The sequence below is a fragment of the Oculina patagonica genome, chromosome 13 (assembly GCF_052425735.1).
Source record: "Oculina patagonica isolate OP01 chromosome 13, crgOcupat, whole genome shotgun sequence".
Classification (NCBI taxonomy): Eukaryota; Metazoa; Cnidaria; class Anthozoa; order Scleractinia; family Oculinidae; genus Oculina; species Oculina patagonica.
Window position 1 is genome coordinate 28,418,389 of NC_135770.1, and position 22,321 is coordinate 28,440,709.

General features: G+C 41.0%; 1 protein-coding gene and 1 pseudogene across 2 annotated transcripts in view; one reads left to right on the forward strand and one right to left on the reverse strand.

Annotated features, from left to right (window-relative positions):
- Positions 1-22,321, reverse strand: part of LOC144636251 (uncharacterized) — a 90,799-nt gene that overhangs the window by 31,191 nt on the left and 37,287 nt on the right. Inside the window, exons 2-3 of one of the 2 annotated variants that reach the window (XM_078495411.1) lie at positions 1,671-5,343; positions 219-417 (exon numbers count right to left, since the gene is read on the reverse strand). In XM_078495411.1, the coding sequence (XP_078351537.1) occupies positions 1,678-5,289 (3,612 nt within the window). In that variant the 5' untranslated portion in view covers positions 5,290-5,343 and the 3' untranslated portion in view covers positions 219-417; positions 1,671-1,677. Of the gene's footprint in view, positions 1-218; positions 418-1,670; positions 5,344-22,321 lie in introns of those variants that run through there. The other variant, XM_078495410.1, reaches the window with a different exon arrangement.
- On the forward strand, positions 21,165-21,262 carry LOC144637337 (5S ribosomal RNA; annotated as a pseudogene).

A 22,321-nucleotide genomic window follows, 5' to 3' on the forward strand; every position in this document is an offset into this window, starting at 1 on the left:
TGAAGTGAAAGACTGGAAAATGAAGTTAGACTGCACATGTTCTACATATTGCTATTTTACACTAAGAAAAAAACTGAAATTGAATTTTCCGATTTTCAAAACTGGGGACTAGCAACGAAAAGAGAAAAACGCGAATATCTTAAATAAGTCTCGTTCTCTATCTTGATATACAGGCGACCGCGGGATGTTTCATCTGCTTACTTGAAGCAGAATTGGTCAACTTGTAAACGACCTACTTTTAATAAATTCTATTCCTCTTGCTGTCTTTGGAAAATGACTATAACAACGAAGTTTTGTTTGTTTTGTAGTATCACTGCAGAAACAAGTTACAGGGAAAATACAAACGCTGTAAAAAGGATATAAAAAAGCTGTCAACTACTCGCCGAGCAGTTTTCTTTGTACTTGATTACACAGCTTCTGCAAAAAAAAAAAACAAGCCATATGTGAGAGGCAACATACTCGTGGCCAAGAATTCTATTTTGACTTACACTGTTTAAATTATTCTGCCCGTGCCTCGTCGAAGGTAGTTTGATTCGAGTGCTGCAGAATATTTGCCAAAGTTAATTTGCAGGCTGGGAGGGGAGTTGGCCCAATGGTTAGCGCGCCGGACTCCGAATCGGGCGGTCCGAATTCCAACCCTGGCCGGGGGACAGCGTTGTGTTCTTGGGCAAGACATTTTACTCATAGTGCCAGCCTTTTTTGTAAATCGCAGGCCATTTCGAAACATGATCATTGCAAACGTTCAAAATTATGGTGTTAAGTATAGTAGAAGTAAGTGTTGCTATTAGTGGTCATGCACTTGGCGTTATATCTCTTCGAGACGGCAAGTTTACAGGCATGCCACTGAAACAGGGTAAACAAATATTTAAAATAAACATAACATAGTTAAAAATCCCAACTAGCAGGAGGCAGACCAGTTGGCTATATACAAACTGGTGGTGTTTTGCTGTTTCAGTAACATGCCTGTAAACCATCTATCTCCACGAAATATAAAACTATGTGCATACCGTATTTTCTCGATTAAACGCCGGGTCGCCAAGCTGTATTTGAAAATAAACCCCTTAAACAATTATTAAAGGTTTAACATGCTTTAAAAATAATGTCTAAATATATTGCTGTGAAAAATAATGAATAAAAATCAATTCTGAAAAACATAGGGCTTAAACAAACTCCTGGAATCAAATAAACGCCGGCTCTATCGAGTCACGTTTGAAATAAACGTCGGGGGCGTTTAAACGAGAAAATACGGTAAATTTTTCTTGAGGTCAAGCGCAAACAATGGTGTGTTTAAACGTAAGCTTACCGAGGTTCTGATGTATAACAGTAAGGTTAGTGGATATGTCTTAACTTGACATACTCGTCTGAAATTTGCGAGTGCAAGGCAACAAAATTCCAAAACTTACTTATACATTAAAAGCGGGAAGTATATAGTAATATATTCAAAGAATAATGCCAGTTGTACGAGGTATTCACCATAGAAAGCCAAAGGAAGTAGGCTCGTTTTGCTTGAATATTTGTATATTTTGATATCACGAACGTTATAAAACAAACTTAAAGCTGTCAAAAGGCTGATGTAAAATTTCAACTTTTACGGAACAAATAAACAAGTACAGATTAAACCTACAACTAAATTTAAAGATGTTTTCAGTTTATAAAGAAGTGCTACTTACGATGCTTTTACTGATTTTCTCCAAATTCTATCGTGACGTCATCACCGATGAGTACAAACGGAGCCCAGTACTTCACGGCAGCAAACTTCTCTGACTCTCTCAGGAATTTCATAGCCCGGTTTAGTGCTACACTGGCGCTACATCCACGAACCAGATGATCATAGAAACTTTTCATAAACTCCATAGTGGCCTCGTCATCAATTGCCCAGAGTGCCACCAAAACGGATCTAGCACCTGCACCAAGGAAAGCTCTTGCAATACCGACCACACCCTCAGGCGTGACCTTCCCTTGAGCACTGTGACAGCAACTGAGCACAACAAGCCTTGCACGCAGCTTTGCCGCTTGCACGTCAGCCATTTTCAACATGAAATCTTTCTCTCCAGGGATTTTAGATGACCGTGCGGGATTCGGAGCCAAAACAATTTCACCAGCCTCCATATCGCCATGTGCTGCAATGTGAACCAAGGCAACGGAACTCATTCGTCTCAGCACTTCGTCTTTCGTGGCTTCTCTTCCAGTGAGCGGTGGGATACCTAGCATGTCTCCTATCATCTCGACTTCTTTTCTGGCGTATGGCAACGGCAATAAAATGGACTCATTAAGCTCGTTTCTAATTTCTTCAACACATGGATCTCCCACGAGCAAGGCTCCGCTTCTTCTGTGATAGTCCTTAGCAGACTTTGCGATCAGTTGTAAACTCGTCAATGACGGAAGAATGCGTATCCTAACAGATTCACTCAGATACTTGAATTGATCATCTAAAAATGCAGGATAAGGGGCCAAGCACAATGGACCATCTGGGACAATGATTAATTCGTCACCTTGAAGCAAGTCTGCAATAGGGCCAATAATACAATCGTGAAAGAGGCGTAAGGAATTGTTTTTGCCGGGTAATGTCTTAACAGTTTCCTGAAATATTTCTTCACTAGCGGGCAGTTTTTTTCTTAGCTTATCCAGTGAGCGATCTTCACAGGTAGCTCTAGCGTCAATTTCATTTTCTTTAAAAACATCTTTCCTTGCAGACTGCAAGAAAGTAACGGCATCTTCACCTGCTACTTCTTTTTGTCTAAAGTGAACATTTCTATCTTTGCAGAGTACCCATAAATGGATGTTGGTGCTTTCAAGTGCTACAAAAACTGTTTGGGTAGATATATCACTTAATATGTCTAGGATCATTACCCTAGGTTCAGAAGACCCAGAGGCTACTGGTTCAAAGTCATATTGGTCATATTGTGATTTCATGACATCCATTAACGCCTGGGCTCGTCCCTGTTCAGCAACAAGCAAAGCTTCGTCAGTCTTTTGAAGCCTCACTAGAATTCTCCAAAAATCTGTGTAAGCATGTTGACACACCTGACGAAACGATATTTTCCATACATCTTCGGACTTCAAAAGAGCTCTCACATCATTGTACAATTTTACACTGGATCGATAATAATCACGAGCTTCATGCAAAGCACCCGAGAATTCAAAGTCACCTCCTAGAGAATAACATGCGTCTCCTTCTCCAGCCCTATCACCCAGTTCTTTGGCAATGCTAAGATCTTGGTTGTGGTACGTTATGGCTTGTTTAAAATCACCCAGACTCTGGTAAGCATTGCCAAGATTGCCATAAGCACCTCCTTCGCCAGACCTGTTACCCAGTTCTTTGGCAATGCTAAGATCTTGGTTGTGGTACGTTATGGCTTGTTTAAAATCACCCAGACTCTGGTAAGCATTGCCAAGATTGCCATAAGCACCTCCTTCGCCAGCCCTGTTACCCAGTTCTTTGGCAATGCTAAGATCTTGGTTGTGGTACGTTATGGCTTGTTTAAAATCACCCAGACTCTGATAAGCATTGCCAAGATTGCCATAAGCACGTCCTTCTCCAGCCCTGTTACCCAGTTCTTTGGCAATGCTAAGATCTTGGTTGTGGTACGTTATGGCTTGTTTAAAATCACCCAAACTCTGGTAAGCATTGCCAAGATTGCCATAAGCACGTCCTTCTCCAGCCCTGTCACCCAGTTCTTTGGCAATGCCAAGATGTTGGTTGTGGTACGTTATGGCTTGTTTAAAATCACCCAGACTCTGGTAAGCATTGCCAAGATTGCCATAAGCACGTCCTTCTCCAGCCCTGTCACCCAGTTCTTTGGCAATGCTAAGATGTTGGTTGTGGTACGTTATGGCTTGTTTAAAATCACCCCGACTCTGGTAAGAATTGCCAAGATTGCCATAAGCACCTCCTTCTCCAGCCCTGTCACCCAGTTCTTTGGCAATGCTAAGATCTTGGTTGTGGTACGTTATGGCTTGTTTAAAATCACCCAGACGTCGATAAGCGTTGCCAAGATTTCCATAAGCACGTCCTTCTCCAGCCCTGTCACCAAGTTCTTTGGCAATGCTAAGATCTCGGTTGTGGTACGTTATGGCTTGTTTAAAATCACCCAGTCTCTGGTAAGCATTGCCAAGATTGCCATAAGTACCTCCTTCTCCAGCCCTGTCACCCAGTTCCTTGGCAATGCTAAGATAATGGTTTTGGTACGTTATTGCTTGCTTAAAATCACCCAGACTCTGGTAAGCATTGCCAAGATTGCCATAAGCACCTCCTTCTCCAGACTTGTCGCTCAGTTCTTTGGCAATGCTAAGATAATGGTTGTGGTACGTTATGGCTTGTTTAAAACCACCCAGACTCTGGTAAGCATTGCCAAGATTGCCATAAGCACGTCCTTCTCCAGCCCTGTCACCCAGTTCTTTGGCAATGCTAAGACGTTGTTTGTGGTACGTTATGGCTTGTTTAAAATCACCCAGACTCTGGTAAGCATTGCCAAGATTGCCATAAGCACTTCCTTCTCCAGCCCTGTCACCCAGTTCTTTGGCAATGCTTAGATGTTGGTTGTGGTACGTTATGGCTTGTTCAAAATCACCCAGACTCTGGTAAGCATTGCCAAGATTGCCATAAGCACCTCCTTCTCCAGCCCTGTCACCCCGTTCTTTGGCAATGCTAAGATGTTGGTTGTGGTACGTTATGGCTTGTTTGAAATCACCCAGACGTCGGTAAGCATTGCCAAGATTGCCATAAGCACGTCCTTCTCCAGCCCTGTCATCCAGTTCTTTGGTAATGCTAAGATGTTGATTGTGGTACGTTATGGCTTGTTTGAAATCACCCAGACTCCGGTAAGCATTGCCAAGATTGCCATAAGCACGTCCTTCTGCAGCCCTGTCACCCAGTTCTTTGGCAATGCTAAGATCTTGGTTGTGGTACGTTATGGCTTGTTTAAAATCACCCAGACTCTGGTAAGCATTGCCAAGATTGCCATAAGCACCTCCTTCTCCAGCCCTGTCACCCTGTTTTTTGGCAATGCTAAGATGTTGGTTGTGGTACGTCATGGCTTGTTTAAAATCACCCAGACGTCGGTAAGCATTGCCAAGATTGCCATAAGCACCTCCTTCTTCAGCCCTGTTACCCAGTTCTTTGGCAATGCTAAGATGTTGATTGTGGTACGTTATGGCTTGTTTGAAAACACCCAGACTCTGGTAAGCATTGCCAAGATTGCCATAAGCACGTCCTTCTCCAGCCCTGTCACCCTGTTCTTTGGCACTGCTAAGATATTTCTGGTAGTAGTCGATCTTTGTTTTGATCATTTTATAATCGCATATTAATATGACGAAGTTGCTTGTCTTGTGTCAAATATACACCTAGTAAACGTGACGTATATATACACTTAGTGTTGAATTAATCTTGTTCCTGTTGTCTCAACAAGTTTTTTTTCTTTGGGTACATCGCGTTAATTTCCATCATTTTGAAATGTTACCCCTGTTTCGCGTTAAGTTCCTTTATTGGGAAACAAAGAAAACAAAACAATGAATTGTTCAAAACAATGAAACCAGCGAAAGTTTTAGTGTTTAACTTATAACTCTAACCCCAACGCAAAAGCAAACCCTAACCGCAAAAGCTAACGTTGGGGTTAGCTTTTTTGTTAGGGTCAAGCCACCAACCACCCTAATCTTAGGGTTAAGCTTAGCGTTAGGGTTCGAGGTTAGGGTTGGGTGTCGGTAAAACGCCGACTCGGGGTCGGGGTCGGGGTCATTTTTTTTATTTTTTTATTTTATAAAAATTCGTCGATTCAGAAAAAAAATACAAAGTTTATATTAGCGTGTGGGAAATTTCGAGTCGGACTAAGCATTTCCTTCACAAAATAGCCGGGAATTTTGTTCCTTATAAGTTCAAAAGTATAAAAGAAGAAATTTGTGGTCTAACAGGCGACAGGTGAAATTCTCTATTAAACAGCTTGACGGATAGAATGTGCTGCCGACTTCTTTCTGAGCGCTATCTTCTCGCCAACATAGCATGAACTTTTCAGGTTTAAATCAAATTGTGCATGCGTTTGGTAGCAAGAGAAAATTAATTCAGGTTTATATCGTAAAAATAAAGCCGCCTTTCATATCCAAAAATTATTTATAAGGAAGGAGAATTGTTTTGTTTAGACAGCGAAGCTCGCATTGACATGACTCGCAATCTTTATGTTTCTAAATTCTGTTATTGTTTTAAATATAAGTGGAGGTTTCTAGCCATTTTTCCAATTTGCGTGACCGAAATGCGGAAAGACATTTTTAAAATTGTGACCCTCCACGGGAAAACAGTGAAAAAGGTGAACGCACGGGCACGCCAAAATGGCACGCTAAACAATAGGCAGTGTGCAAAATGACACGCCGGCTTCCGAGCAGCGTGTCAGAAGGCACGCCTAATTAAAAATTTTCTTCTGTTAGTATCGCACGATAAAATCAAAGGCGCGTGTCTTATCGAACAATGTTGCGTGTCGAGCACTGTACTGTGCGAAATGGCACGCCAGCGTGCCAAATGGCACGCAACTCAAGTGTGCAAAATGACACGCTAGCCCTGTCCAAGAGTATTAACTTACCGTTCTCTTGTCTTGTAAAACTACAGTAGAACCCCTATTAAGCGGCCACCCTCGGGGAAATGGCAACTGGCCGCTTAATAGAGGTTGGCCGCTTAATAGGGGTTTGTCAGAAATTAGCATATTACAGTCAACTCTCGCCTTGCGGACACCCCGCTATTGCGGACGCTCGCTATTACGGACAAAATCCAGATCCCCGGCGAATAAGGTTTGACTGGAAATGACTCCCGTTATTACGGACTCTCGCTATTACGGACACTAAACGACGCCCCGAGCGTGTCCGCTTTAACGAGAGTTGACTGTAGGTCTTTTACATGTAAGAAGGTTACATTATTTCAATACAAAATAAGGTGAAAAGGAATAACGAAATCACATGAAGACGACAATAAACCTGTGTTTGAATGATTTTATCGGCCGTCACGATCTGAGCTTGTTGGAAATTTATTTAAATATCGTATATTACATTCTTATTGGCCGCTAAATAGAGGTAAAAACAATAGAAGAACGCTCATCGGGACGGAAGAAAGGTGGCCGCGGCCGCTTAATAGGGGTGGCCGCTTAAAAGGGGTTTTATTTACAGTATTATACTGACAATATTTTTGGGACTTTAGTAACTGGCCGCTTAATAGGGGGTGGCCGCCTAATGGGAGGCCGCTTAATAGGGGTTCGACTGTATCACACGTACAAGCTTTGCCCGGTCGGCACTCAATTAGCTTAATTGTAGCGGTAGCCGTATAAGCTGACTTTCGAAACAAACAAACAAACAAACAAACATTGAATCGCAGATTTTCGACGAACCGAGCCTTTTAATTGAGTATCAATTTCAAAGTAAACGACACAAAATCGGAGATTAAACCAGCGCAAGCTTACGTGTCTTAGGTTTGAGTCATAAGCATCCCTCACTTTCGGCAGTGTTCTCGATGTATTGAAAATAAACGTCAATGATTTCAGATGGCATGGGGAGAATTCAAATAAGTGTGTAAAGGTGAATTCATTAACCCTAATGTCGTTTAAAACTGAAGCCAAATTTCTTGTCACAAACGTTGTCGCTACGTTTCACCCGTCGACTGACCCGCCATGTTGACAAAACAGTCCTTGGTCCCAGTTTTTCGCAGCGGGGCATGGGCTTGTCAGGAAACGGGAAAATGACTACTCGTCCTGCCCAAGGCAGATAATCGGGACGGGATTAATAGACTGCGAGCATTCTTTCTTTTTTTCTTTTCAATCCGTGGAACGAACGCAAAAATAGCGATCGATCGAGCGTGTTTGTACTTGCAATCAACAGATTTCGATGAAATGAATTCTTGCGAGCAATCTATATTTTTAAAGTACAATTAAAATATCGTGGTTTCGTGCAATCAAAGTTATTTCTATTTTATTTCCGCCTTATGCATAAGCCTCGTACGATCTGGAATTAGCTTACTGTTATGCACGATCACCTGGTGGTAAGTACGGAAGTTATGCAAGCTTATTATTTGTCTTTGCATGTTTTTCTTTAGATAGCTTCGACCCGTTCGTGCCATAAGAAGTCAAACGAATGTAAAAGCTACAAACGAAGGCTGGTTTGGGAAGCGAGTTTTATCGCACGTGTGCGTGCCATATCGCACGCGTGTCCTTTCGCACGCGTGTCATATCGCACGTTAAGCGTGACAAATAGCACACTGCTCTTAGATAAAAGCTTTAGCGTGCCAAACAATATCAACCGTGTCATTCATTGTTTTACTTATTAAATATGCGCATATCCGTGCGATGTGTGACACGCTTAGCGTGCCGTGCCATGACACGCGTGCCCGTGCGTTCACCTTTTTCACTGTTTTCCCGTGGAGGGTCACAATTGATCTTAGTAAATGTACACATCGTTTTCGACGCAAATGGTGAGTTGTAGCCTGCCCGCCTTTCATCGCTCCCGCTTACTACACACACCGTACAATCTTCAAATTCGATCCAGTTCACAAATGAAGCAATTCACGTCTGTACCAAATTTTAAAAAGCTGGCTGTATGTTTCGATTGTTGAGGAACTTTCGTGACTGAAACATGTTACAACAAACTGCCCGACATGCGAGTTTCTCTGTCAAAACAAACCGCTCTACTTCTTTGAAAATACTTCTTTTGATATGAAAGGCAGCTTTAATTTTTATTACTCAAAAACGTATACAATTTAATTTACACCTGAAACAGTTCATGGCCACCAAATTCTACTACAAAAATCTGCCGCGTATGTTTAAAAGTAAACAGATTTAGAATATTTGCGAGACAACGTCTACGCGAGTTTCTCTTGAATTCTCTGTTTATACCTAATTTGTTTCAGTGGAACTGAAAACCGAAGAGCCTCTCAGTACAAAATCTATTTTTTAAGTTCTTATGAATCACAAGGTGGTTCTGTTGATCAACAAAATGCAAAATGAGCAAAGAACGGCTAAAATTTAGGTTATGCTGACGAGGAAGTATTACCCCCGCTTTTAGTGTTTGGTGCATAGCGGTTTGTTGTAACAAACAACACGGATCGAAATCCGCCAATCACAGTCCACCAGCATGACCTTTTGACCTTGTGGGTGAAACCAACAAGGGTATCCATCGGTTTTGATAGGCTCATTTCAAACAGCACGTCGAAAGATGCTGTCGAAAGATGATGTGGAAAGATGGACGTAGAAAGATAGCTATGCACGTAACATTGAAAGCGGGTGTAAATTATTCGATTACAGAGGAGTAGACAAAGTAGGCTAAACTGTATGTAAAAGTTAAATTTCACCACTCGCCTGTTTATAGACCTTAACTGAAGTTCTTCTCTTATACTTTTGAACTTATAAGGATCAAGATTTGTGGCAAATTTGTGAAGGAAATGCTTTTTTCGACTCGAAATGCCCCACACGCAAATATGAACTTTTTAATTGTTTTTTCTGAGTCAGTGAGTTGTTAAAAAAAAAAAGTAAAAAAATTGACCCCGACCCCGGCCCCGACCCCGACCCCGACCCCGACCCCGGCCCCGGCCCCGACCCCGACCCCGAGTCGGCGTTTTACCGACACCCGCTAGGGTTAGGGTTATAGAAAAGGGTTAGGGTTGTACAAACGTGTTAGAGTTAGCGTTTTCCGTTAGAGTTAGGATCAGAGTCAGCTTTAACCTTTAAGATCGCGCTTTTCTTGTAGTTGCCTTTCACTCTAGTGTGCTTGCGGTTAGTTTTCACTGCAGTCTGCTTGCGGGTAGCTGTTTCCTGTTGTGTCGGGCAAGTCTATTCTAATATGTTCCCGTTACCTGTAATTTGAGATGAAAGTGAAATAAAGATTGATTGATATGATGGATGGATTGATTGAATACGTTTGTTCTTTTTGGCAGCCAGTACAGCTTACTCTGGGACCTAAAATCGCCCAAAATCGCCTTAAGTCGCCCAAAGTCGCTCTAAGTCACTTCAAATATAAAGATATTTTCTTTAACAATGCTTTATGGTGTACCATGATGATTCCCATGTACATGTATATCACAACTGTACTTAGGTCGGTCACCTAAAATTGCCTAAAAGGTCACCTAAAATTGCCGAAAGTCGCTCAAAATCGCCCAAAGTCGCCTAAAGTAGCCCAAAATCGCCTTAAATCGCCCAAAATCGCCCGTAATTTTGGAAAAAATAAGCTCGTGTGTTCACTTCATATTAGTCTTGCTTTCAGTTAAGTGCCGCTTGCTCTCACTTCTATCACCACTCCTTACATCATAACACATCTACAAAATCCCGCGAAATCAAGACTCCTTAGGATTTCGTTCGCACGAATATTGATTGATGAATATTTAATGAGGCACAAAAAATATTTTGCGAGGAAAGGCTCCCTGCCAAACAACCAAAGAATTTTTTTAAAGTCTAAAACCAGCTCGCTTCTCGGCAACTTTGTCGCTGCAGCACCCAAGCGGACACTGCAAAACTCACGCTGACTGTAGTTCCCGTCAAGAGATATGTGTTTTAGGTTTTTTTACCGGTCAGTATAAAACACGGACTGTAGACTACGGACTACGGACTACGGACTACGGACTACGGACTACGGACTGGGTATAAAACACGGTCTGAGGTATAAAATGCGGACTCAAACTGCGGACTAGGTATAAAATACAGAATACGGACTAAACATATAAAATGCGTTTTAAAGCGAACCACGGCTAGAAATAACGAGATCCCTTTCAACGATGTATGTATACTTGAGCAAAAACTTATTGTTCGCGCAAAAACTGTGCGGATGACCCCATGTAACGTAACGGCTTATGTGACCTTTGTATAAATCGTTGTCGGCTCGAATTGCGCTGTTGTTTGTTATCGAAGATAGTAAATAAATCTTGTTCAAAGTTTACCGTTTCGTCATCCGTTGAACTTCGTAGGGATTCACCACAAACAATTATGATCTTCCTCTGCAAAGTAGCTTAATACAGTCAAAACAAGCTACCTTACGGTACCCTTTACAGTCAAAACAACAAAAGGGTTTTTCTCAAGAGTAAATTATTTGGTTTAGGAATTTGATTTTATTTTTTCTTCAACATCCCATTCTCGAAATGTATTATTCCTTGTTAAAACGGCAGCTCGATATCGCGATTCAAAACTCCGGTTCCAAACTCGAATGTTGAGTGGATTATCGTCTGGCTTCACGCGACAGACACGTTCGAATTTTGTCGAAATTTGCTTGTTTTCGCACAGGTAGCCAAAGCTTAAGATACGACTTAAAATAAATAAAATGATCTGAAAACTTAATAAAATGATCTGAAATTATCAACTGCTTATTGTTTTATCTATCTTCTATTACATATTCATGTGAGCTTTGTTCTACGAGTGAAAATTAGCATAATATATGCTAATACTAAAATTGCTCTCAACTAACAAAGCGAAGCGAAAGGTCGCACACTCGAGCCGCCAGGACGCCGACCCGTGTTCACGAAATGAGCTGTAATTCTCAAAGTTTACCATTTCTCACCCAAAACGCCTCAAATTCATAGGCTACGATAATCATCCTGAAAATACATACCGAAAAATTGCCCAATGTTACATCCTTTCCCCGTTAAAATGACATTATTTCAGTGGTAAACCTCAACGAACCATCCGTGGCCCGAGCTCTTCTGCAAATAATCATATGCAAGTTGGAACAACAAAAGCCCCTTTCTAGGGGAGGTGCATGGATTTTTGTTTGTTTACTTCTCATCCCTGAGCTCATGAATATGAGGTCATCATGTGTTGCACGAGACATTCCGTACACTTCCCCTAGAAAGTGGCTTTTGTTGTTCCAACTTGCATATGATTATTTGCAGAAGAGCTCGGGCCACGGATGGTTCGTTGAGGTTTACCACTGAAATAATGTCATTTTAACGGGGAAAGGATGTAACATTGGGCAATTTTTCGGTATGTATTTTCAGGATGATTATCGTAGCCTATGAATTTGAGGCGTTTTGGGTGAGAAATGGTAAACTTTGAGAATTACAGCTCATTTCGTGAACACGGGTCGGCGTCCTGGCGGCTCGAGTGTGCGACCTTTCGCTTCGCTTTGTTAGTTGAGAGCAATTTTAGTATTAGCACATATTATGCTAATTTTTACTCGTAGAACAAAGCTCACATGAATATGTAATAGAAGATAGATAAAACAATAAGCAGTTGATAATTTCAGATCATTTTATTAAGTTTTCAGATCATTTTATTTATTTTCAGTCGTACCTTAAGCTTTGGCTACCTGTGGTTTTCGCTGCACTTACACACGGTTTGTTTTCACGTTTCACCATTCGCTTATTTCAACACTCGTAAGACACCTGTAATACCAAAAAGAGGTACGAAATTTCAAGTACTGAAGAGACTAAAAAATTCTAATGGCAAAAGAGAAACATACGGGGAAAAACATCTAACCCGGTTTTATTGTCATGCAAATTAAGATTGTTTGTCAAATTTTCACGTGCCTGTCGCTTGAGGCTGGCCAGAATAACGAATAACGATAACTCGAACCTTTAAGGGAGATCGAAAAAGGTTTGAGATATCGTTTGAGTTCGAGTTAGCGAGGGTAATAATTTATTAGAAAAAGAAACACATGGAGGGGAATCGGAAAAAGGTTCGAGTTCAGCAGGAGGTTCGAGTTATCTGTTTAACAAATAGATTCCATTTTGCCGTGCGTCTGTTCAGTTATAGATCACAGATGACGTCAAAATGTGGTAAGAACAAAAAAAGTGGCCCTCGAGCCGCTAGGCGAGTGGGTCACTGTTGTTCTTAACACATTTTGACGTCTTCTGTGGTCTATAATTGAACAGACCCACGGCAAAATTGAATCTATTTGTTTTATATAATAAAACTCTGATTTGGACTATGAACTCTGATCACGCGCGCGAGTCACACCACCGCGTGACGTCATCTATGCGTCTGTATTCTAATAGATCATAAGTAAGAACCAATCAAAATGCGCGTAGAATTCAGGTTATTTTATAAAATGAAATCGACAACATTATATAAAGTTCTGAGCATAGTAAGTGGAGTAGAGTCGAGTCTCCACTGCAACTCGGTGAATGGGTTTCTGCCTTTATCGAGGTGAGACAACTTTGATGCTTACAGCCTTGCTTCTAGTTATTTTTAACATCAGGTCACGTTTACATGCGGACTAAGCATTTTGCATGCTTATTCCGCATTTTATACCGTAGTCCGTGTTTTATACCTAGTCCGCATTTTGGGTCCGCATTTTATACCCAGTCCGTAGCATGGTTCCGCTTGGTTCCGTCCGGCCGTTGTCAGACAACTTTCACACCTCGAGCGCCTAAAAAGCGCTATTGTGCAAAACAAAGGCCAAACATCTCTCATTTCTTCGAGAAATGCTGTGGACTTACGGGCTTCCAGACTTAATGATGTCCTTCAACCGCCAAGCGGACGCACTTGTGCCCAAACGAACCAGTAGTTTATTTTCCCAAGCAAAGCGCCATCTTTTTCTCCTATACTTGAACGGCTCACATGTGACTTGAACGTCACAATAGAAGAGCGAGTCCCAGTCCCTCGCTGCTATCGTCTAGGAACACGAATTAAATATGAAATCATGGCCGCCGGAACTGGCCGCCAGCCAATTTGGTTTGAGAAATGCTGTAAAGCTCTTCAAGGAAAGATTTTCACACGTGATGCGTGGAAACATGTCTAGTGCTGGATGAATGTGGACAATGTAAGCTGCAAATTCTTTTTTTTTGCATATGTTATTTATGAAAGACGAAGCAATTGCGAGTGTAACGAGCTAATTGCCACTGTTTATCACATGTAGGCAAACCTGCATGCGAATTTTGGAGCTGTAATAAAGTATTCCTTAGCTAAATGACCTCAAAAGAAAACATTTTATACCTGTTTCTACCGGTATATATTATTTGAGGCCGCCAAATCCCCTAAATCGTTTTGATTTTCGAATGATTCTCTTCAATGCCAGAATCAAAACAATGACAAACGCCTTGCAATGCATGCCCTTTTCAGAGAGACTTTAACGTGAATTAAAGGAAAAATTACTTCCTGTTTGTCAAAGAAATTCGTTAAGGCCCCGCTGGCATGTGCTATTTCTTGAAAACAGAGCAAAGAGCAGCGATTTAAATTACAGGACAACTTTTGCACGCATAAACAAACCAGCATGCGGAAGTTGGAGCTGTTTTGACAAAGTTCAATTTAGCCAAAAAATCGAAGTGTTGTTCTTGCGCTCGCCCATTCAATTACAGTTACAAGCTCCTGTCGCCATATCGTCATTGGAAAACAACCATAAAATAAATTTCCTTTTTATTTGCTTTTAGAAGCACATATACAGAGTATATATACAGTACTAAGTGCTCTTATAATACTGTTAAGATGTAGAACTAGAGCAATGAACATTTCATGGCGATTTCCATACAGCGGTTTGGAATCCCTACCGAGTTTGTTTCGATAAGGCCTGGGCCAAACGTCGAACTGCACATGAGTCGAACCTAATGCAAATGAGCAAAACCTGGCGACGTTTGGCCTGGGCCCAAGCGGTCACGTACAGATTCTCAATTTTTTTCAATCCAATCTTTTTTCAATCAGGAAGGTTGCCATTACTTGGGGAAAAATGCAGCAAAGAAAAGCACTTTTCATCGAAACAAATTTCAAATAATCTCAACAAAGCTAACTTGGTACTGGAAGAATCTACTGGCAATGTAAAGGGAAATAATTCAGCAGCGAGTCAGTGTCACTTACTCAGCTTATATTACTGCACTTTGCCTATATCCAAGGTTATCTTCTTTGTTTCTCCATTGATTGTGGGCAGATTTTCTCGAATAAATCTTGTCAGAAGAGCCACTGGTCATGGTCTTGGTCTTCCGCTGGCGATTCTTTGGGCCCAGGCCCACGCTTTGACAACTCGGTCAAAATGGCGGCGTCAAAATTATAAGGATTTGTATGAAACTTCATAGGAAAAAAAATTTATCAAACGAAAATATAACAAACCGCTGATAAAGTTCACATTTTGCACCATATGTTGTCTATGTGACGTTTCTTGACTGTTCTAAAGCATAGCTTACTCTTACCTAAATTAACTGGGGTGAACACTTCCGCCGCTCGATGAACAACACTGTTCGACAAAAGTAAGCCAAAAATTGCTTTTAATTTCATCCGCTCACTCCAGAGCTTCGCATAGGCATAGTTCGAAGACCATTCTTTTACTGCAGCATATTTATTTTTGATTCGCCTGCTTCTATCCGCATTTTAAGAATACGGGAAAAACAACCATGGTCTGCAAACTTTTAGCTTTCTCCAACACCTTGAACCAGAGAGAGTGGACGCATTTTTAATTAGCCTTGCCTTTCACGTGCAGCCTCACGCTATGATTGGGTGACAGTTGTCAGGGCGACGATACTTTTTTCCCACATACAGAATTTTTTAATTCTTGAATATTTTATTTGCAGTACATCATAATTTAAGGTGCTGATATTAGTTTTTAAGCGGTAAATTTGATTCACGCAAAAATCAGGATTTACTCATTTGGCGGTTTTCTGTTTACCGTTGCCATGGAAATATCGATTACCTTAAAAAATATATTAAATCAAACTTCAATCTAAAACCAATATATGGTGTGATTTTCATATCGATCCGAGTAAGGGAAGGTCGCTAAAAGGGCGAATTGCAAATTGTAGGTATGGCCCAGAAAAAAACTATAGGGGGCGGATCTTGACAATATTTTTTTGCCCGGATTTCGGATTCAGAGCAAATTTGTACGCAAAAACAAATGAAAATAAAAGTTAAAATGTGCGAGTGAAGCGTTATGTGATCTCCTCACAACGAACAATGAATAGCTTGCTTGAGGTGAGCACCAGACGGGCAGAACATATTTAAGGGTCAACTAAATTAAGCATCTTGTCTCAACGAGAATAGAATTCCCTCCTTTTAGATGCTTTTAAAAATTTTGATTCGCTTTTTACTGTACTGTGTGGTTTATGAAATGAAATTATTCCGTTTGTCAATGTGTGGAGCACTACTTCAGAGCTTGCGCTCGCTTCATCGGAATGTAAACAATAAAGAGAGTTTCACAATGTTATCAAATCCGTTTACATTTTTAGTCATTTTATACTTCAAACCAGCTACGCAGATCTGGAGAAATGAGGAGACGATCGCTAAAGGAAAAAAGTTGACATTGAGAGAAATTCTCCCAATTGGTATTATAAGGAGTGATAGAGACAAGTAAAAAGAATTTGCATTTTGATAGCAGGACTGTACTAAAAGGATTCATTATTAGTATTCCAGTTGCTGTTTTTCTACCAATAAGATTCAGTCGGTTTGTTATAATGCTGTAGTTTTCTCCAATATGTGTTCCGAGCAAAGCACCCCCCTTAAAGTGAAAAAGTCCAAGGGAAAATAATTTTCTCTTGCAAAGCCCGATTCCACGAAAGCGGAGAGGGCGATAAAATGCGTTCGGAGCAGTTTCCGAATTACAGTTGCCAATTGTTAAACTAAATCGTACTCCTAGCTGTTAGGTGACCCCCATACGTCGAAATTGGTAATTTACTAGACCATTTCTTTTTGTGTCAGGCAAATCCATATTTAAAGCGGCAAGTTGAGAGCCCAAAGAACTGAAATTTCTCGTTGCGTTTGCAGAGACAGACTAAGTCGACATCCCCGATACTCGCACTCATTCAATCCGTGTTCTAAAATTAAGTAAGTTGAAAAACTGTAAAGATGTAACTTTTAAGTACTTACAATATTTTTGTATCCGAGGACACCCCAGAATCTGTGAAGTTCTCTCCGTTCTCTTGGCAATGTTAGCACACAAATTGCAGACCAAACGAAACCGAAACTTGAATGTGCGTGTAAGCGTCACATGATCTGTTTACATTCCGAACTGACCGCGAGTCACGAGATGACAAGGTCAGTATGTTAAGCTACAGTGAAAATAAAATGACAGCTTTATAATAAAGTTTGTCACGCATGGTTCGACACGTCAAAACAAGTACTGTATAGCTTTTCACAATACTCATAAGCAAGAAAAAAAAAACAGATATTGAAAACGTCGCTTCCTGTGTACATGTGCTGGTGAAATACTACAGAAAGTTTGGGAGAATGTTCCCTCGGGCTGGTATGAACGCTATTGATTTGTGATAAATAGAAGTTTTTTCTTTGATGTATGCTGTTGTCAGATCTTGTCAGTGTTGCAAAAACCGTCTCGGCCAGAAGCCCATTGTCTCGGCTCAATACATATGGGTTACCTGAAAAAATGCTGAGGAATACCTTGGATCAAGACCACCGTGCCATCCGGGGGAGGGGTGGGGGGTTGGGCAATATTCTACATGTGTTACCTGGTTCTGCCTAATCAGTCTTCCGATTCTTTTATTCCCTGTACCCCTGATTCCTTTTCAATCGGTGCTTTTAAGCGACGTGGATTATTCAAACAGTGTTAAACCAGAAATTGGAAAAGGAAATAAAGGAACTTTTGCTGCCCATTTAAAGGCGTTTATTTCGCTGCCAATTCAAAATTAAATTGTTATTGTTCTAGATATTGACGGCACCACAAAAACCTGATAAATTATACCAAGCTTTTTCAACCATTTTTAATTCTTCCGAAAAGTTTCTGGAAGAATTAAAAATGGTTGGAAAAGCTTGGTAGGATTTGTTTTTGTGGGGCCGTCAACGCGTCTAGAACACTTCTAGCTAATTAAACACAAATACCGCAATTACCATAAAAAATGTTCGAAAAAACGGAAATTTAAATACTGGCATTTCTTGCCGACTGAAATGCGGCGTGTAAATCTATTTTGTATTTTAGTTCCTTTTGTGCAGCAAATTAACCACGAAAGACAAACGAAATGATCATGGTTCGAGGCCTGGCAAGGCTCTGAACCGGATGATTTGGTTGGGTTGTTGAGCATTTTTCACTCAGGGTACCTCACTCCGGGGTCGACCACGCGAGACTTGGAGAAGGACTGTCAAATGGGAGTTGACAGAGAAAAGTTTAAAAACATGGGCAACAGCAGCATCGGCTGCGGAGGACAGAACAGCCTGAAGGTAAAGAGCCTACAGCCCAGGTCTCCACCTAGGCCTGGAGTGCGGGTAAATGATGATGACCTCACTCCACCCGGAAGTATGAGTGGGTACTTGTGAATTGTCATGGCAACCAGCCAACATGATGGATTCGAAGACGCGGCATGTTTAGAGAATGTTCATGTTTAAAATCAAAATTCGGAACAAAGAATGTCATATTCGGTTTAACTGAATTGAAATAAAGAAGAAAAATAAAAACCACTTGCAGACAATGAAGTTTATATGCTTGCTTTTATTCATGAAAAGTACGGCTGCGTACGTAACTAAACGCACAAACGAGGACATTCTTGCATGCAAGAACATTGTTTCCTCAACTCTCCGGGCGATCCCTTTTTGTATCAAGCATGTTCGTACTTTTACTAACGTTAGGCAAAAACCAACTAGTAGTTACAATTAACAGGTGATGGGAAATTACTAGCGCTAAAATAAACTGCACGAGTTGCTTGGATCCAAGTTTGATGCAAGACTGCCCGTGACCCAAAACTGATGTTTGTTATTTAGAAGCACATCACCCAATAAACCATCGGCCGATGCTCAACATTATCTTTCTTTTCACAGGAATTTTCCGCCAAGAAACCAGAGAACAGAAAGTTTGTACGGCGGAAATCTGAACTTCCACACGACTCATCAACTGTTAATGCACTGTCAGATTACCATAGTCCTGAAGAATACCTGACTACTGCTCCAGAGACGTGAAGTGGAGGGGTGTTAGAAATTTTCAGAAATTAATGCATGGACTCATTTGGAGTTTGTCTTTTCTATTACTGGCCACAAGGTAAAAATTGACATTGTAAAAGTATTTCAACAAGCAAATTGGTGATTTCCAAGTGAGGAATTGTGCTTGAACTTTGTGTTAACTAAGCATTCTTTAAGATTCAATGTGGTTCACAATTGCACTTGCCATAGTATAAATTGCCAAACTGTCTAAAGAATTTCTTATACACAGTTGCATGTCCTGCTGACATGAGGTTTACAACCTTGTGACAGAAGTTCTGTATTTCCTTTATCATGAAATAAATACTCAAAAAAGTTCCTGCAATTTTCATAATTATTGTTGCTTAATAACAGCAGCTGATATCAGCATGCATTTTAGATGCACGGCGGATGGAAGTTCGGTTAATCCACCAGAATGGAACATTCCACATTCAATTATATTCGTAATGAAAGTTGGTCTTCAGCCTTCGGCATTTCGTCGGCGCAAATTATACTCAGTGCGCCACGATGTATCACATGAACAGAGCTTAGCCCAGGAAAAAAAAAAGAATTGACTGCCTATAAAGAAATTTTGGTTGTTCGTGGAACAGTTGATTTGGTACGCGTAGTATTGCTGCGTCATGATCATCGAACTTTTAAAAAAGTCTACCAAAAATCCAGGTTGTCTACCTTGCCCAGATTGCACACGATGAAACTTTATGGATGTAACAATCGGGGAAAAATATTTACAACTCCAGGAAAATATTAATGATTCTTCACCTACCTTGCAACTCGTCCCAAAATTCCGCCTAAACAGCACCTTCGTGAGTCCTTTATAGCGAACAAAAGCACACGAAAAGTCGATTTGCTCCGACAATCGAATTCGAACACTAGTTCCCAGTCCCTTTTCTGTGTTTTCGTCCGCCATTTTGAATTATTTTACGGATTACCGCTGTACACTCGTTCCCAGACTCCGGTTCCCGGTTCCCGGTCGTTCCCGGTTCCCCGCTCCCCGTTACTACTTTTGGTAGCATCCATTTTTTCCGCACTAGGGAGCCTGTTTGCAGGCTAGTCAGTGTGACATCATCATGCTTACGCCACGTAACCAAGCAGTATAGAGCAGTTTTCAATTGAGTGTCGTAAAACCAAAACCAAAGTAATTACTCTAGCCAATCATAAAGGACACAGACGATCCAGTGAACCAATCAAAACTCGAAGCAAATACATGTAGCCGACACGAAGCGCGGGAAAACGTGCGCGAGCGAGTCACGATTGGTTTTGGTTTTAGTTCTAATTGGCTGAGAAAGTGGCGCGAGATTTTTAAGCCAATCACTAAGCGTAGCAATGCAAAACCAAAGCAAACGCAATTTACTTTCGACAGTCAAGTGAAAACCGCTCTAATTGAGCAAAAACCATGTACCAAATCAATATGGCACAGGGGAGTAGTTACGAACACACTGATCCAGCTCATCAACAATCCCAGCTGGTTTTTCTGGCCTTGGCATCTCTAAAAGTTTACCCAAAACTTTGTTTTTATGAACTTCAGCTGGATTTAAGTCCTCTTTCAGCTGGTGAAATTAGTCAGCAGCCGGAACTTAGCGACATCCCTGATGGTGAGGATAAAATTGACTTCTGCCCCCTCCTAGTGGCTGTACTTTAGACTGTTTGCTTTTTTTAGAAGATTTTAAAGAGAATTTTTATCAACTTCCATATAAGGAACGCCTCATGTGGCATACATGTAGGGATAACCCTAGATCCGTGTGTTTTGCAAGGGTTCATGGGGGTGACCCTATTCGGCGGAATGGCGGAATGGCGGAATGACGGAACGGCACGGCGGAATGGCGGAATATCCTAAAACGCGGAATGACGGAATATCCTAAAACGCGGAATTGTGAAACATTAAAAAGAAGAAGCATAGCAGCAACAAAAACAAACAAACAAAAGGAAAATTATAATTGCTAACTTTCTCAGACGGCGATAATAAGGCTATCCTTCGAAGGATACTCGAGTGATCGACTGGGAGGATTTCGTAAAATTACAGAGTTCTCGTCCCGCCCGAGACAATGAAATGTATAAAGCCGAAGTTCGTTAACGAAGCCGTTAGAAAGAAAACGAAAGGGCCTGAAATTTACTGAGTTCGTACTGAGAAATTAAAAAAAAAGGAAACCCACAACAAGGGGTTTCCAGATGGTCACCCATCCAAGTACTAACCCCGCCCAACAGGGCTTAACTTTGGCGATCAGACAAGAACCAGTTCTTTCCTTGTGGTATCAGTCCCAGACGAAGCAAAGACTGACAAGAGTCATGCAAATAAAGAACAGAAATACCTGGTTATAATGGATCTTTTGAACGATGCTTTAACTGGACTAACACTGTTATAAGCTGATTTACGCACTCTTTCTGATACCACATGGAAAGCACCGGTTCTCATCCGATCGCCAAAGTTAAGCCCTGTTGGGCGGGGTTAGTACTTGGATGGGTGACCATCTGGAAACCCATGGCCTTGTTGTGGATTTCCTTTTTATTAATATGTCAGTACAAACTCAGTTAATTTCAGGCCCTTTCGTTTTCTTTCTAACGGCTTCATTAGCGTACTTCAGCTTTATACGTTTCATTGTCTCGAGCGGGACGAGAACTCTGTAAAATAACGAAATCCTCCCTCGATCACTCGAGTATCCTTCGAAGGATTAAGAAGATGTATAAAGAACCCTTCGTTTATAGGGTATATTTACTGTTTACTGGTTTTCTATTGCTGGCAGCCGTTGTAAACAAGTTGGCTTTTCTGTCACGGCAACGAATATCCACAAGTTAAAGTACCTGAATCATTCTTAGCGACATTCTTAGCCTTATTATCACCGTCTGAATTTTCCTTTTGTTTGTTTGTTTTTGTTGCTGTTGTTGCTTCTTTTTTTAATGTTTCACAATTCCGCGTTTTAGAATATTCCGTCATTCCGCGTTTTAGGATATTCCGTCATTCCGCGTTTTAGGATATATATGTTATTTGCCGGCCGGAAGGTCCGTATTGGGAAAAACTGTACCCGAGGTCTTGAGTACGGCCCGAGGCCGCAGGCCGAGGGCCGTGCTCAAGACCGAGGGTACAGTTTTTCCCAATACGGACCGACCTAGGCCGGCAAATAACGTTTTTATTTTTTTCTACTTTAATTTATTTGGAAAAGAAACCAAGGAAAAATGTGTCGCAAAATCTTTGTTTGTATACGCGCGGATTTGATTTGATTTGATTTGATTTGAGTCCGACTCGATCGACGAGCAAGAGTGAAGAATACTGTTTGCTATTTAATTCGGAATAAAATAGCTTCACTTAAAATGAACCGTACTCAAAAAAGGTTCAGCATATTTAATTTACACTGCAGAGAATCAAGGAAAGCAAATGAAGTCATAAATATAGAACGAATATACCGCAAAACTTAACACATTTAAATCGATTTCAGTCGGCTTCCCGAACAATTCTCGATAAATGTTTTGAAACGTCTTGAAAGAATCTTTGCTCGCAGGGTGTTAAGCCTATTTCTCTGACTCAATAATACTCTTTAACTCGAAAA